Below are 12,509 nucleotides of genomic sequence, written 5' to 3' on the forward strand. Positions count from 1 at the left end.
AAAGAGAGAGAGAACGTCAGTCACTTTTATTACAGGCCTTCTCTTCGAAAAACACATGCAACCCTCTTTTGCACAATTTGATTTCTTTGAAAACCTTTCTAAGTGTTTCACACCCACTCTAGACGGGGCGGGAAGACTGCAGGCCCATCCTCCCCACAAGGCAGCACTGGGCTTATCACGGAGCTCTTACCACGGCACAACAACAGACTTTCGGAAGCAGAGTGATTTCTGTCCTTCCTGGGAAGTCACCCAGGACTTTCAAAAAGCATCTCCCCAAAATCACTGGCAAGAAATCTGGGTGGTTCACTCCCTCCATGAAATCTTACGGGGATTCTGAGTGTGTGTGGGTGCTCGTGGGAGCACCTATGGGCAGTAGAGAGGGCACTGTCTATATCCCCTACTGCTGCCTACCCAGCAATGTGACCGTGGACAAGCCAGGGGTGCCTGCACAGACCCTAAAAGTTCTACAGAAGGAAGTAACAGGAAGGGCATGGGGTTAGGCCGGCACACACAGGCCTAGAAAAGATGCTCCTCCCTGCACCTCACCTGCCGCTAACGCTAAGGCTCCAGGGCCGTGCCGGGACTCACCACTGCTGCTGGGACTCGGTGTCCTCAGAAACCTTTGTGCTCGGCTCGGGCGAGGGCGGCCGCCTTTTCCTCTCCTCTTCCTCTTGCTGCCTGCGCACCTCCAGTAGCTCCAACTGAGAGAGAACAAGGTGGCGTTCAGCAGAGCCCCGAACTCTGCCTCTTTTAAGGAGAGGGTTTGAGATGAACCCCGGAAGTCCTGGACGCCGAGTTTTCTACCCTGGGTGACAATGGCCAACTAGTGGCTCTAACATCCTAAGCAAAATGGCATTAGGATCACAGAACTGCAGCCACAAGTCCAAGCGACAGGAAACGGGATCCGAGTGATGAAACAGGTCCATTGCAGGGGCTGGCAGAATTCCCAGGAGTTGTCTGTATGCCCTGGGGACTCTAGGCTCAGTTTCTACACAAACCGGCAGCTCTCAACTTTGCTTAGGAAGCAGGGCCATGCTGGCTTCCCATCAGAGCTCAGACACCACTGAGACCGCGCAGGGCTCTCAGGCTGCCTGTGCGTGGCAGGGATTGGCATTCAGCCAAAACCCAAACAACACATGAACATTGGAGTGAAAGAGCGCCATTTTTGTAAACCATAAAGAGTCGGTTTTCTACCAGGAGTGCAAGTGTCTTGGGGGAGGAAACACCAATGAACAGGCCCTATTAAAGGCCTTCATGTTGGCAGAGAGACTTTCGGGAATGGTGAGGTTTTTAGGGGTCTAGGATCAAGCTAGGATGATGGGAATTCTAATTCTGAAATTCTGAAGAAAGCTGCAAGGCTATGCTCCCTGGAAACCCAAACTGCTGGGAGCCATAAGACGAAAGACAGATCAAAGGAGAAAAGCAAACCCCAATCCATCAACTCCCAGGCAGGAAGCCATCAGAAGTGACCTTAAATCCAGGTGCCTATGAAATGATGGAGGGGTGATAGCCCCAGGGTCTCCCCAGGTTCTGAACCAAGACAGCCACCCATTTCAGGAAAATCCTGGCTGCTCTGAGAGGCAGAGGAATGATGTGAATTCCCAGGTCTAGGAGGCGCACATTTTCGGAAAAGAGGCTGCCGGGGGGACCAACAGGCCAGGCACCCGGCGGCACATACCGTCGTCAGCCTCTCCAGGGCGGAGAACCTCTCATCCCAGGTCGCTGCAGACTTTTCGAAAGCCTCGTGGCGCTTGATGAGCTTCTCCACCTCGTCCACGCTCTGGCCAATTTCCCGGCTGGATAGGTATGGCTCCTGTCCGAGCAGCCAGGCCTCGGCCACACTGGCGTCCCTCGAGAACTGATGGACTTCCAGAACTGCACAGGGGGACCGAGAGTGAGTACAGGCCAGCAGGGGGCCTGGCAGCCAGGGGTGGCACTGCCCTCTGCTGGCAGCTGCCTGCACAACCCGTCTATTGTCTAGATCAGAGCTGACTAAATAAATGTCAAGTGAGCTACCCATGCAACCTCAACTTTTCCAGGCACCACAATGAAAAGAAACGGGGGAAATTAATTTCAAAAGCGTGTTTTAGACAAACTGACATATCAAACTGTTATCATATTCAACATGTCATCAAAATAAGAAATTACTGATATCTTTTCTTCTGTCTTGGAAATCTGAGGTGTATTTTAGAGTTCTGATACACCTCAGTTTGGACCAGTCACATTTCAAGTCCTCAAAGGCTACCTGTGGACAGTGGCTACCACACCGGACGGCCCAGGCCTTGAAGGTGCTCTCTGCTCACTGAGCCTTCTCGAGTGAGATAAACCTCAGATAAACCTGCAAGGAATTCAGTCTACACACAATCAGATTATGCCCAAAGGAGCAGGCATTCACAAAGCACCCTTTTGGGGGTTGTAGTTCTTTTATGGGGGGGTTGGGGGTGGGTGAGAGGGCACGAGGGATATGGAAAGTTTTATACAAAATGGAGATGATGTGGGCTAAGGCTTTTGCCTTATTCGTTCTGTTCCTCCAAACTTAGAGAAACAGTGTGATGTCCACTGCAGCTGTGCGAAGGCAGGTGAGACTTGGGCTGCGCTGTGGTGGACATTAATTTTCATCCATCTCCAGCAGCAATGCTCGGGGCTACACAGGTACAAAATGGACTGCAGGGCGCATCCGTGCCCCCAGGAACTGCCAGGTGTCTGTCTCCTTTTGTCATCCTGGTAGCCCCCAACCAGGCCACAAGGAAAAAAGGTGCCACCACTGCACCAGAGACCTGTCACCTCACCATTTAAGCTGGCGCCCACTTCACAGGGGGTGCAATAGGGGTTTTGCTGAACTACACTGAACCTGCCCTGGGAATTCTAAGAATGTACAGCAAATCCTCATCCAAAGAATGGTCAAAAGTGGGATTTCCTTTTCGAAAGAGGGTTCTGGGCACAACAGGGTGAGGTGGCTTCCCCAGGTCTCTTACACACCTTTTAGAAAAGGCCCTTTTGATTCTGTTTCTCGTAAGCAACCCTGGGGTCTGAGGGTGGAAATAACACCAGGACAGGGCCCAGAGCCCAAACACAGAACGGCAGCGTGCACAAATAATGCTGAGCTGGGTGACTGTTAAGAGTTCATACCAATTATTAAATGTTATTCCCAATATTATGCGCTCTGTGATTTCAAATATTCCTCTATAAAAAGAGACTAAAAGGAGAGTCCATCTCAGTGGGTCACTGTGGGAAGTAAATACAGAAAAACCTATGAGATACTTAGGATAATGCCCAGTTCCCTATAAAACATTTACAGTTGTTAACTTTTATTTTATTTTGTCCTCGCCCTTCTAAGAGCACCAAATATAAGACCTAATCAGGCCAACTTTCTACCTCCTCGACTCTGCAGTAATAATTCGTGGGTAGTGGGGGGGGGGACCGTCCTTCTGTACTCCCCCAGAGGGACACCCAATTCTGCCCTCCCCATGCTGCTCCCAGAACACCCAAACCCCACTCACAACAGGTGGTCAATCATGAGGTGAAGAAAAAAAAGCCTCAGGGAACTACTTAACAGTCCTTAGCATGGATGGTGAGAATAGGGCCTTAAAAAGGGGAGCGTTTAGAATTCCAAACATCGTTAAGTGATAACTTCCCATCAAATCAACTAATGCAGGAAAATAAATTCACATACTTTCAAGGGACACCCAGAAAGAGCAGAGAGAGAAAAACCAAGTATGTCCTTACTCAGTCTTAACCACTCCCATCGGTCTTCCCACTTGTCAATCATTTCTTTCCTCTTCTCCGTCAACTGCAGTAACTTTTCCTTGATCTGTGAGAAAAGCAGCACCAGGGGGACATCTTAATAGAAGGGACCACATCCTCCTGGTTTCCCCTTGACAGGCACTCCACACACGAAAAACACACTTTCTGTCAAAACCATCACTGAGCCAGGACACACCTAAGGACGTGGGCCCTGGGAGAGCAGAGGCAGCAGGAGGGTGGAGAGCCAGGCCTGCTCCCTGGAGTGGCTTGGTCCTGAGGCCAGCTCTGCACTGAGCCCCTCCAGCCTCAGGGGCTCCCTAGGCAAACACTTCGGGAGGGAGGGAGGGACAGCAAGGGGCCAAGCCCTGACCTCTCCAGGAACTTCCAGGCCCCTGAAGGGGCCACACACAGACTAACCAGCTACCTCTGTACTACCGTTATCCTAACTGGAAGTAGCAACCGCCACTGAGGAGCAAAGGGATCGAGGGCACATGCGAGGGCGAAGGGGTCACCCGGGAAGAGTACCGATGAAGCTGAGAGAGGCCGAAACCTCAACCTGGGGCCCTCAAACACTGTCTGCTGGGCCTCGGATTTGGAGTTCCTGGCTCTGCCCACAGCCTGAGTAATTGTTTCTACACACACAGGCAAGAAGCAAGAAGTTCTGAAATATATATAAGTATGTGCATATGTATATAGAAATGTACATACGCATTTTTCTCTGTGGATACATACACACACGTACATACACACTCACAAAATAAAGTCATTGTACATCTTAACACAGCTGCAGTCACCCTGGGACCCCGGAACAGGGCACCCTACCTCCTCAGATGCATAGTGCTTTCTCGCCAACAGGGATTTCCCAAGTTCAATGCAGGTTGTGAAACTGTCGTTACGAGCATCAATTTCAGCTTTGATACCTTGATGATTATTCATCAATAGTTCAACAGATGACACATCCCTAAAATGGGACAAATAATACCCCCTTTAGGAGATCAAGCTTTTCAAATAAATGGGTTGGTTTCAAAACACGTAATTAATTAGAAGCAAACTGCTTGACGGCACGATTTACCTTGAAGGTCTGAGTCACAGTCTGAGTCACAGGAGCTAAAGTGCGATGACAGTATAATTCAGGACCAGCTAAGTGTACTCTCATTTGTGTGTGTGTGTGTGTGTGTGTGTGTGTGTGTGTGTGTCAGCACAGTGGCGGTGGTGGGATGTCCACAGTGCTAAGGATGTCCGATTGTGGCTTAGGCCTGCTCCCCCCAGGCTGCCAGAGGGATGTCTGACTGCCAGCTTAGGCCCAATCGCCCAGGGAGCGGGCCTAAGCCAGCAGGTTGTCATCCCCTGAGGGGTCCCAGACGGCCAGAGGGCACAGGTACAGGCTAGGAACCCCCCTCCCCTCCCCGAGTGCACAAATTTTTGTGCACCAGGCCTCTGGGTGTTAAATAAATGTTGTGTGTGTGTGTGTGTGTGTGTGTGTACGCGCGCGCCTGAGTAATTCACAATGGCTGCCAGGCAGATGCTGGAAAAACCACTGGATTTCTGTTCAAACTTACTGTGAAATGCAATTCAGACTCTTCAAGAAGGTACAGGAGCATTAACGTGTGTCCCCAATCGTACCCCAGTGAGTTAGCTGCCAAAGGTTCAGCACATGTGTGTTCAAAAGAGCAGCTGGTATCTCCCTCCTTCTCTGGACACGGAGACACACAGAGCGGGACGAGCTCAGAAACCAATGGCTGGTGGAGCCCAGAGCTTCTCATGAGCCAGAACCTAAGCCTGGGAGTCTGATCTAGGAAATACAGTATATACATCATATGTGCAATGCATATATTTTACATCCACGAACACATTATATTCCACGTATTTCTTCTCTTGGGACGTGGCTCATTGCTCAGTGAGGTGGGGGCTGGAGCTGACAGGGGTGAACTGGAAGCTATGTGCCTGCTTGTTCATCTAGGAGCTTCTCTTCACTGCTTTGCACGAGATAGCCAAAGGGAAGATACAGAACAAGTATTAATCATCTTACACCATGGGGGCAGATGCAGGGTTAAGAGACTCCTCCAGCAATTGTCTATCTAACGGACAGAGAAAGAACTCGGAAAAGCCCCCTCATGCCAATGACGAGGCAGAGCTAGTCATGCCCAAGGGCAGGAGAGCCTGGGTGGGTGTGGAACCTGGGGGCAGGTGGAGGGAGAAACGGGGCGGGCCTGCCAGCGCTGGGCCCCTCACTCCCCGGCCAGTGTCTGCAGGAGGCAGTGCGGCTCCCCTGACACGTCTCCCCACCCTGCTCCGGCCTCGAAGCGCCAGGCAAGGCCCCAGCTCTCTCGGGAAGATCCCATCCACACACTGCCCAGGGCCACTCGCTGGATTTCCTGCCCAGGAAGCTGGCGTGTTACCTGGGCTTCTCCTGGGCCTCGATCTGCCGGATGACATCCTCCATCCACAGCATGAGGTCCCGCACCATGCTGAAGAAGCGGAACTTGTCCCCCGTGTCCACCAGCCGCACCCGGCGGCCCTCACAGGAGTCCAGCAGGGCCTTCCAGGCCTCCAGGACCTCGTTCTCCCGCTTCTGGATGTCATCGGCCTTGTCACCCGCGTAGGCTGCCTGGAGGCGGGCCGCGTCCTCCTGCAGCTGCCTCACCTGCGGAGTGGCGGGGGGGCGGGGGGACAGCCGGGTCAGAGGTCGGGCCTTGGCTCCATCACCCCACACTTCCTTCACACGTGCGCCCCCCACTCTTCTGTTTACACACCAAGTCACAATGGGTCCCCCGACCCCGAGACGCTCACAATTTCATCAGGGAGATCCGTCACCAACCCCAAGGGCACTAGAAATGTACTGAAGAACAATATTAAGTTCTGCATAAATGATGGAACAAATGAAAGGCTACAGCACGGTCCCCCGGAGGTGGCCAGGGACGTAAGGATGATGCAGAAAACACTTGTCTTCAGGGTATAGACGATGTTTTTATCAAGGGAAAGTGCCAGGAAGAGCACTTTGAGAACAACTTTTTCCACGGCTGTTTGATGTTGCTGAAAACAATCTATGTGTTATCTCTAAGAGCTCGCACAATGGGACCATTCAACTTGAAAAACATAAAAATGCAGCATCTAATGTAGTTGAAAAACAACAACAGACAAATGTCAAAGAAGGTAGAATTTTAACTAGGCAAATTTCAAAACTTAAATGTCAAAATCTTTGCAAAAGCAGGAAACGCCAATGGGCCTTATAAAAAGAGGCCACACAGAGATACTGTACTTTGTTATCTATTAGTTCAAGTTGGATGATTTACCCCCAGTGAGCTAGTTCCCTACCGACAGGACAACGGCCACAGCTCCTACAGGAGGCGAATGGCAGCAGCAGCAGAGTTAGAAAAGCGTGTACTTTGATTCTAGGTCCTCACTTTGGGGACCTTACCCTACGCATTCTTGCACACTTAGGAAATGAAATGCACATTAAGGTTATTTACTGTAGTGTTGCCTGAAAAAGCAAAAAGACTGGGAATACAGTCCATGCACTGGTTAATGCACGAGGGCCCTTCCACACAAGAGGGCCTGATACAGCCATGAAAATATCGGGGAGGCTCTGGCACTCAGCCAGCACACAGTGGGCCCTTTTACATTCTGCATGACCCAGACCCTAGGCCGCTCCATGTATCTCTTTTAAGCATTCCCTCAACACCATCCATCCCCATGGAGGCAAAGCTGCAGCACTTCTGCCGGAAGCTTCAGCTGTGACCCCCTCTGCTTCTAGAAGGGGGCGAATCAAGGGCAAGTGAGACAAAGGCAGTGAAGGTGGTCCCTCCACAGAGCAAACCCCAGAGCCCACAAGAGAACGGTAAGGCAGATGTGCCAGATCAGGGTTGGCCCACGCTGAACCTGGCTGCCTGTCTTATAAATAAGGATGCCCTGGCACACAGCCATGCCCGTATTTCCACAGTCTGTAGCTGCTTTACGCTGCAACGGCAGAGCTGGGTAGCTGCGACAGGAATGGTATGTCTGGAAAAGCTGAAAAGATTTACTATCTTGGGTTTTACAGAAGTTTGCCAGCCCCTACACTATATGATCAATGTGCTCTTAATAGACAAGCACAAAACCCTCAATAGACTGAGGGCTGGTATCTACAATAAAACTGACTTCTTCTCTAGGACCATGAAATCTGGGGGGAGGAGGGAAGGATACAATTTATTTTCCACCTAAAAGACTGAACAAGGAACTGCAGAGATGAGGGAGCGATCCAGAGTGAGTTTCCTACAGACTCTGACTGTTACATGGTGATCACTGAGTCAAGCACCTTCGAACCAGAGTCTTAGTGTTAGCATTTCACACTGGGGAAGACACTGGGCATATAAGGTCAGAATCTGGTTTTCCTTCTTTGTGTCATGTAGCGCAGACCCTGGTTGATGGAAAATAATACGGTATTCTTTTGGAAACGATTCTGGATAGATATGCTAACATGATACAAATTCTTGTTGAGGAGGTCTATTACTGGCAAATGTTTTGTGTGTGCACCTGGCTTATTTTAATCACGAGGATGTGCCTCTAACAATGTCTGCAAATGCAGCAAATGTACAACTTTCGGACTGGTAAGTTCTCCCACATAAATGGAGCGTTTTCATACGCGTGCATGCACACACACTTAACTTAGGCCACTCTCTGAGGCATGTTTTGGAGTCAAGGAACAGCAAGAGATTCCCAGAGATGCACAAAGATGCTCTGGAAAGAGAAACGCCCCGCCCCACCCCCCGGAAGGCTCCGCCGCCCACCTGAGTGCCCAGGGCCTGGATGTCGTGCTCGAACGTGGTGTGCATTCTCTGCAAGGTCTCCACCGTGTTCTGGTCTCTCCCCAGCTCCTCGGGGAGTTTCTTGTGCTTGTCCTGTATGCGCCCAAAGATCTCCTTGGCGTCGTGGTAAAACTTGTGCAGTTCGTAGGAGGCAGCGAGGATCTGGGTTCGTGTGTCAATGAGCTCCAGCAGGTCGGCCCAGGCTTCGTTGAGCCCGTCCTTCCACTCGGCGATGGTGGCGGCGTCCGAGTGGCCCGAGTTGATGAGCTCGTCTGCCATGTGATTGACTGTGTCCACGCGCTCCTGCCCAATGTTCCCTGTGTCCCGAGCAAATTCCCGGAACCGTTCCTGCAGCATCTGAAAGAGAGATGAGCGTGAAAAAATCAGTGAGACTATTGTGGACATTTTACTTCTTGATCACACGAACGTCCTCTGGAAAGAAACAAGGTGTATGCATGACCTGGCGACAGGTCTTAGCTCTAGGACCTGTTATCAACCGGAATTCCTTCCCATTCATTCCTGGAGCCCGAATAAGGCACCGGCTCCATGTCCTTCTTCCACAGAAAGGGGCACAGAGAGGTTAAGCAACCAACTCAAAGTCGCCCAGTGACAAATACAGAGTGGAAATGAAATCCCATGACCCTGGCGTACAGGGCGTTTTATCTGCTCGCAGACGGCCAACCACACCCGTGGATCACCGCACACCCACCCGTGCTCCGCCCCAGTACTTGCCGTGACGTGCTCGTAGTCCTGCCCCAGCTCGTGCGACCCTGCGACCACCTCCCTCTCCGCGATCCACTGCTCCAGGTCGTCCACCTCCCGGTTGAGCTGGAACAGCCTGTGGCGCTCGTCCAGCTTGCCTCTCCGCTCCTCCGCCAGGTCCTTCAGGCCCGCGTACAGCTTATCCACTTTGGACTGCCTCATGCTGATGCGCTCGCTGAAAGGGGGAAGGTGGTGGGGGAGGAGGACTTAAAGGTCAAACTTCCTTGAGGCAGAAAACACATGGGGTGGGAAGGAAGCTCTGGTTAACCTATTTAGCCTAAAATATAAAACAACACTCTCAAGTTTGACTTCAACTCCAAGTAAAGAAGAGCCAACAGGTAAACAAGACGTAATTAAGGCCCAAGGCCACCTGACATGATGGAGGGAGAGACTCTAACTGTACTGTTGGCTCTGCAGGTCAGGATTTCCTCTGACGTTAAAAGTTAATGCAAAATCCAGGAGCCACCCCACATTCTCAGGTACCATGCTGCCCAGGGACAGGTGGCACCCCTGAATGGCACACACCTGTTACCTCTCTGGGCTGTGCGCTCTTCTTGGCCAGGAGGGCAGGCCCTGCCCTGCTGCTCCCCACAGGCCCTGGGTGAACTGCCCCCACCTCTTCCTCCCTTTATCCCCAGAATGACTGTCTTATAACAGGAAAGCAGAGAGACGAGGCTTCTTGGTGCCTGTCCCTGGACGCTGGGAAGGTCACCATCTGGGAATCCTGAGCATGAACACCCGAGAGACCCCCTCTCCAACCCGCCTTGGGTAACGCACAAGGCCTATTCCTTTCCTGAGTCAGCTACAAACACAGAAAACCTAAGGGTGATGGCCACTGAAGTTAACACAGGAGCCTGGCATAGAGCCGGGAGTGCCACACGCACCTCTTCTATCTTCTTAATGCTAAGGCATTCGAGGACTAGAAGTGTGTGAGGCAGGCGGTGGTATCTTTTGGTTCTTCCTGGAGCCCTTTTACTTAACAGGTCCACTTCTATCTACTAGCGACTACGAGTAATCACACTACCCCATTCCTCTCAGAACTAGAAATTACTTTCCTAGAATGATGACCTTTTCAACGCACTGGTAGGCGCTTTGATAATGTATCTGTGCAAATCACTCTGCACTTCGGACTCCAGTCACCGATGGTCTTTCCATGGGGGCCTGACCAGGAGATAGTTCACTGACGAGAGCCATTTCCTACCTAACAGCTCACCCTCCTACGTAGCATAGGCCTACTGGTCTGTTATCAATGTGCTTCTCAAAGCTCTATGGTGCCAGTTACTCAGATGAGCGCCCGTCGCAGCTTGGGCACGGGTGAAGTAAGAGGCCCTCACTGGAGAAATGGTAGCCCGGGCTCGCCTGGACAAACGGCATCACCTTTCAGGATGGCTGTCGGCCACCAGGGCCCGGCTGGTCTTGGAGAGCTGATGCACCGTCTCCGCGTAGTCCTCCACTGCCTGCTCCAAAATCTGGTGCTTCTTCAACATGGAAACGGCACTCTGCTCATCCTGCAGAGAGAGGCCACCACCGTCCCCTCAGGCCCAACACCACCTTAACGGAGGCAAGATGCCACGCGGCGGGGCCAGAGGGAAGACTTGGAGAAAGAAAAGCCCAGAAGCGAGACCTGGGCAGTGGAACACAGAAGCAGTTCAGGAGCATCAACATGGCCTGGCCAGTGTGGCTCAGGGGCTGAGCGTCAACCTATGAACCCGGAGGTCGCGGTTAGATTCCTGGTCAGGGCACATGCCCAGGTTGTGGGGTTGATCCCCAGTGTGGGGTGTGTAGGAGGCAGCTGATCAATGATTCTCTCTCATCATTGATGTTTCTATCTTTCTCCATTTCCCTTCCTCGCTGAAATCAATACAAATATATTTTTCTAAAAAAAGAGTGTCAACATGAACTAGACTAGTGGTTGGCAAACCGCGGCTCGCGAGCCACATGCGGCTCTTTGGCCCCTTGAGGTGGGCTCTTCCACAAAATACTATGTGCAGGCGCACACATACAGTGCGAAGTTGACTTAAAACTTTAAGTAAAGTTTATTAAGTTAATTTTAGGGAATGTTGTGGAGTGAAAGAAGATGTAGTGTCGAGGATTGAGAAAGGTATGTTGAGATGGTTTGGACATATAGAGAGGATGAATGAAAGGAGATAGACGAACCAAGTATACAAGACGAGCGTGGATGGGAGAGTTGGAAGGGGTGGACCTCAGCGACCGTACCTCAATCAGACTGAGGACGTTTTTAGCAAAGGCCAGCTTAGGAGAACCCTAATTAAGTTAATAACAATGTACCTACCTATATAGTTTAAGTTTAAAAAATTTGGCTCTCAAAAGAAATTTCACTTGTTGTACTGTTGATATTTGGCTCTGTTGACCACTGAGTTTGCCGACCACTGAACTAGACCGTGTGAAAGACGCACGTGAGGCAAGGGGATGACTGAGACCCTCTGAGCAGGAAGGAAGCCCAGGCCCAGCCAGTGTGTGCGGAAGCCGACTCCTCACAGTGTCACAGACAAGCGGCTCTCAGCATTCTGGAGCCTGGAAATGGTTGCAAATGGTCTTACAAGTATCACGTGAATGTTATAAAACTTAGGTAGCCCAGTAACTAAGTGTGTAAGAAGGGTTCTGGCAAATTTAAATTTAAAAAAAAAAAAAAAAAAGATAGGACGACCCATTGCTGACATGCCAGGATTCAGACAACAGAATCCCAGGCACCTTTATGCACCAGGATGCCCCCTGACACGCAAAGGCAGCAATGAGGTGTTCCACAAAGACATGGCCATCAGCAAAAGGCTCGGGGGAGAGGGGCCGGGTGCGTCCAGCTTCCTCCCTGGGGGCGGGACCCGCTCACCTTGGCCTTCTCCTCGGACATCATGTACAGCTCCTGCTCACTCATCCACGCCTCGGCCTCGGCCGCGTCGAAGTAGTACTGCTGGGCCCTCTGCGCCTCCTCCAGCCGCCGGTGCCGCTTCTCCGTCTCCTCGATGAGGAGGCCCCACAGCTGCCGCAGGTCGGCGAGCCTCTGCCGGATGGCCTCGGCGTTCAGGCTGCTGCTGTCGGTGACGATGCTCTGGCTCCTCTCGAAGATGTCGTCGATGCGAGGCTGGTGCCCCTGGATTTCCTTCTGGAGGGTCTGTGGGAGCAGGAACACACACCACGGTTTGCTCAACAGCCACAGCGTGCTGTTTACGCCCAGCGGCGAGGGGCCCGGGGCACGCCCCA

General features: G+C 51.7%; 1 protein-coding gene across 2 annotated transcripts in view; it reads right to left on the bottom strand.

Moving 5' to 3' along the window:
- The window catches only part of SPTBN1 (spectrin beta, non-erythrocytic 1), a 128,254-nt gene that overhangs the window by 10,487 nt on the left and 105,258 nt on the right, over positions 1 to 12,509 (bottom strand). For both annotated transcript variants that reach the window (XM_006778594.2, XM_006778595.2), the window contains exons 22-30: positions 12,139 to 12,420; positions 10,668 to 10,798; positions 9,261 to 9,465; positions 8,511 to 8,885; positions 6,144 to 6,388; positions 4,567 to 4,705; positions 3,727 to 3,811; positions 1,679 to 1,875; positions 589 to 701 (exon numbers count right to left, since the gene is read on the bottom strand). In XM_006778594.2, coding sequence (XP_006778657.1) covers positions 589 to 701; positions 1,679 to 1,875; positions 3,727 to 3,811; positions 4,567 to 4,705; positions 6,144 to 6,388; positions 8,511 to 8,885; positions 9,261 to 9,465; positions 10,668 to 10,798; positions 12,139 to 12,420 — 1,772 coding nt within the window. The remainder of the gene's footprint in view (positions 1 to 588; positions 702 to 1,678; positions 1,876 to 3,726; positions 3,812 to 4,566; positions 4,706 to 6,143; positions 6,389 to 8,510; positions 8,886 to 9,260; positions 9,466 to 10,667; positions 10,799 to 12,138; positions 12,421 to 12,509) is intronic.

Source organism: Myotis davidii, unplaced genomic scaffold (genome assembly GCF_000327345.1).
Source record: "Myotis davidii unplaced genomic scaffold, ASM32734v1 scaffold6, whole genome shotgun sequence".
Taxonomy (NCBI): Eukaryota; Metazoa; Chordata; class Mammalia; order Chiroptera; family Vespertilionidae; genus Myotis; species Myotis davidii.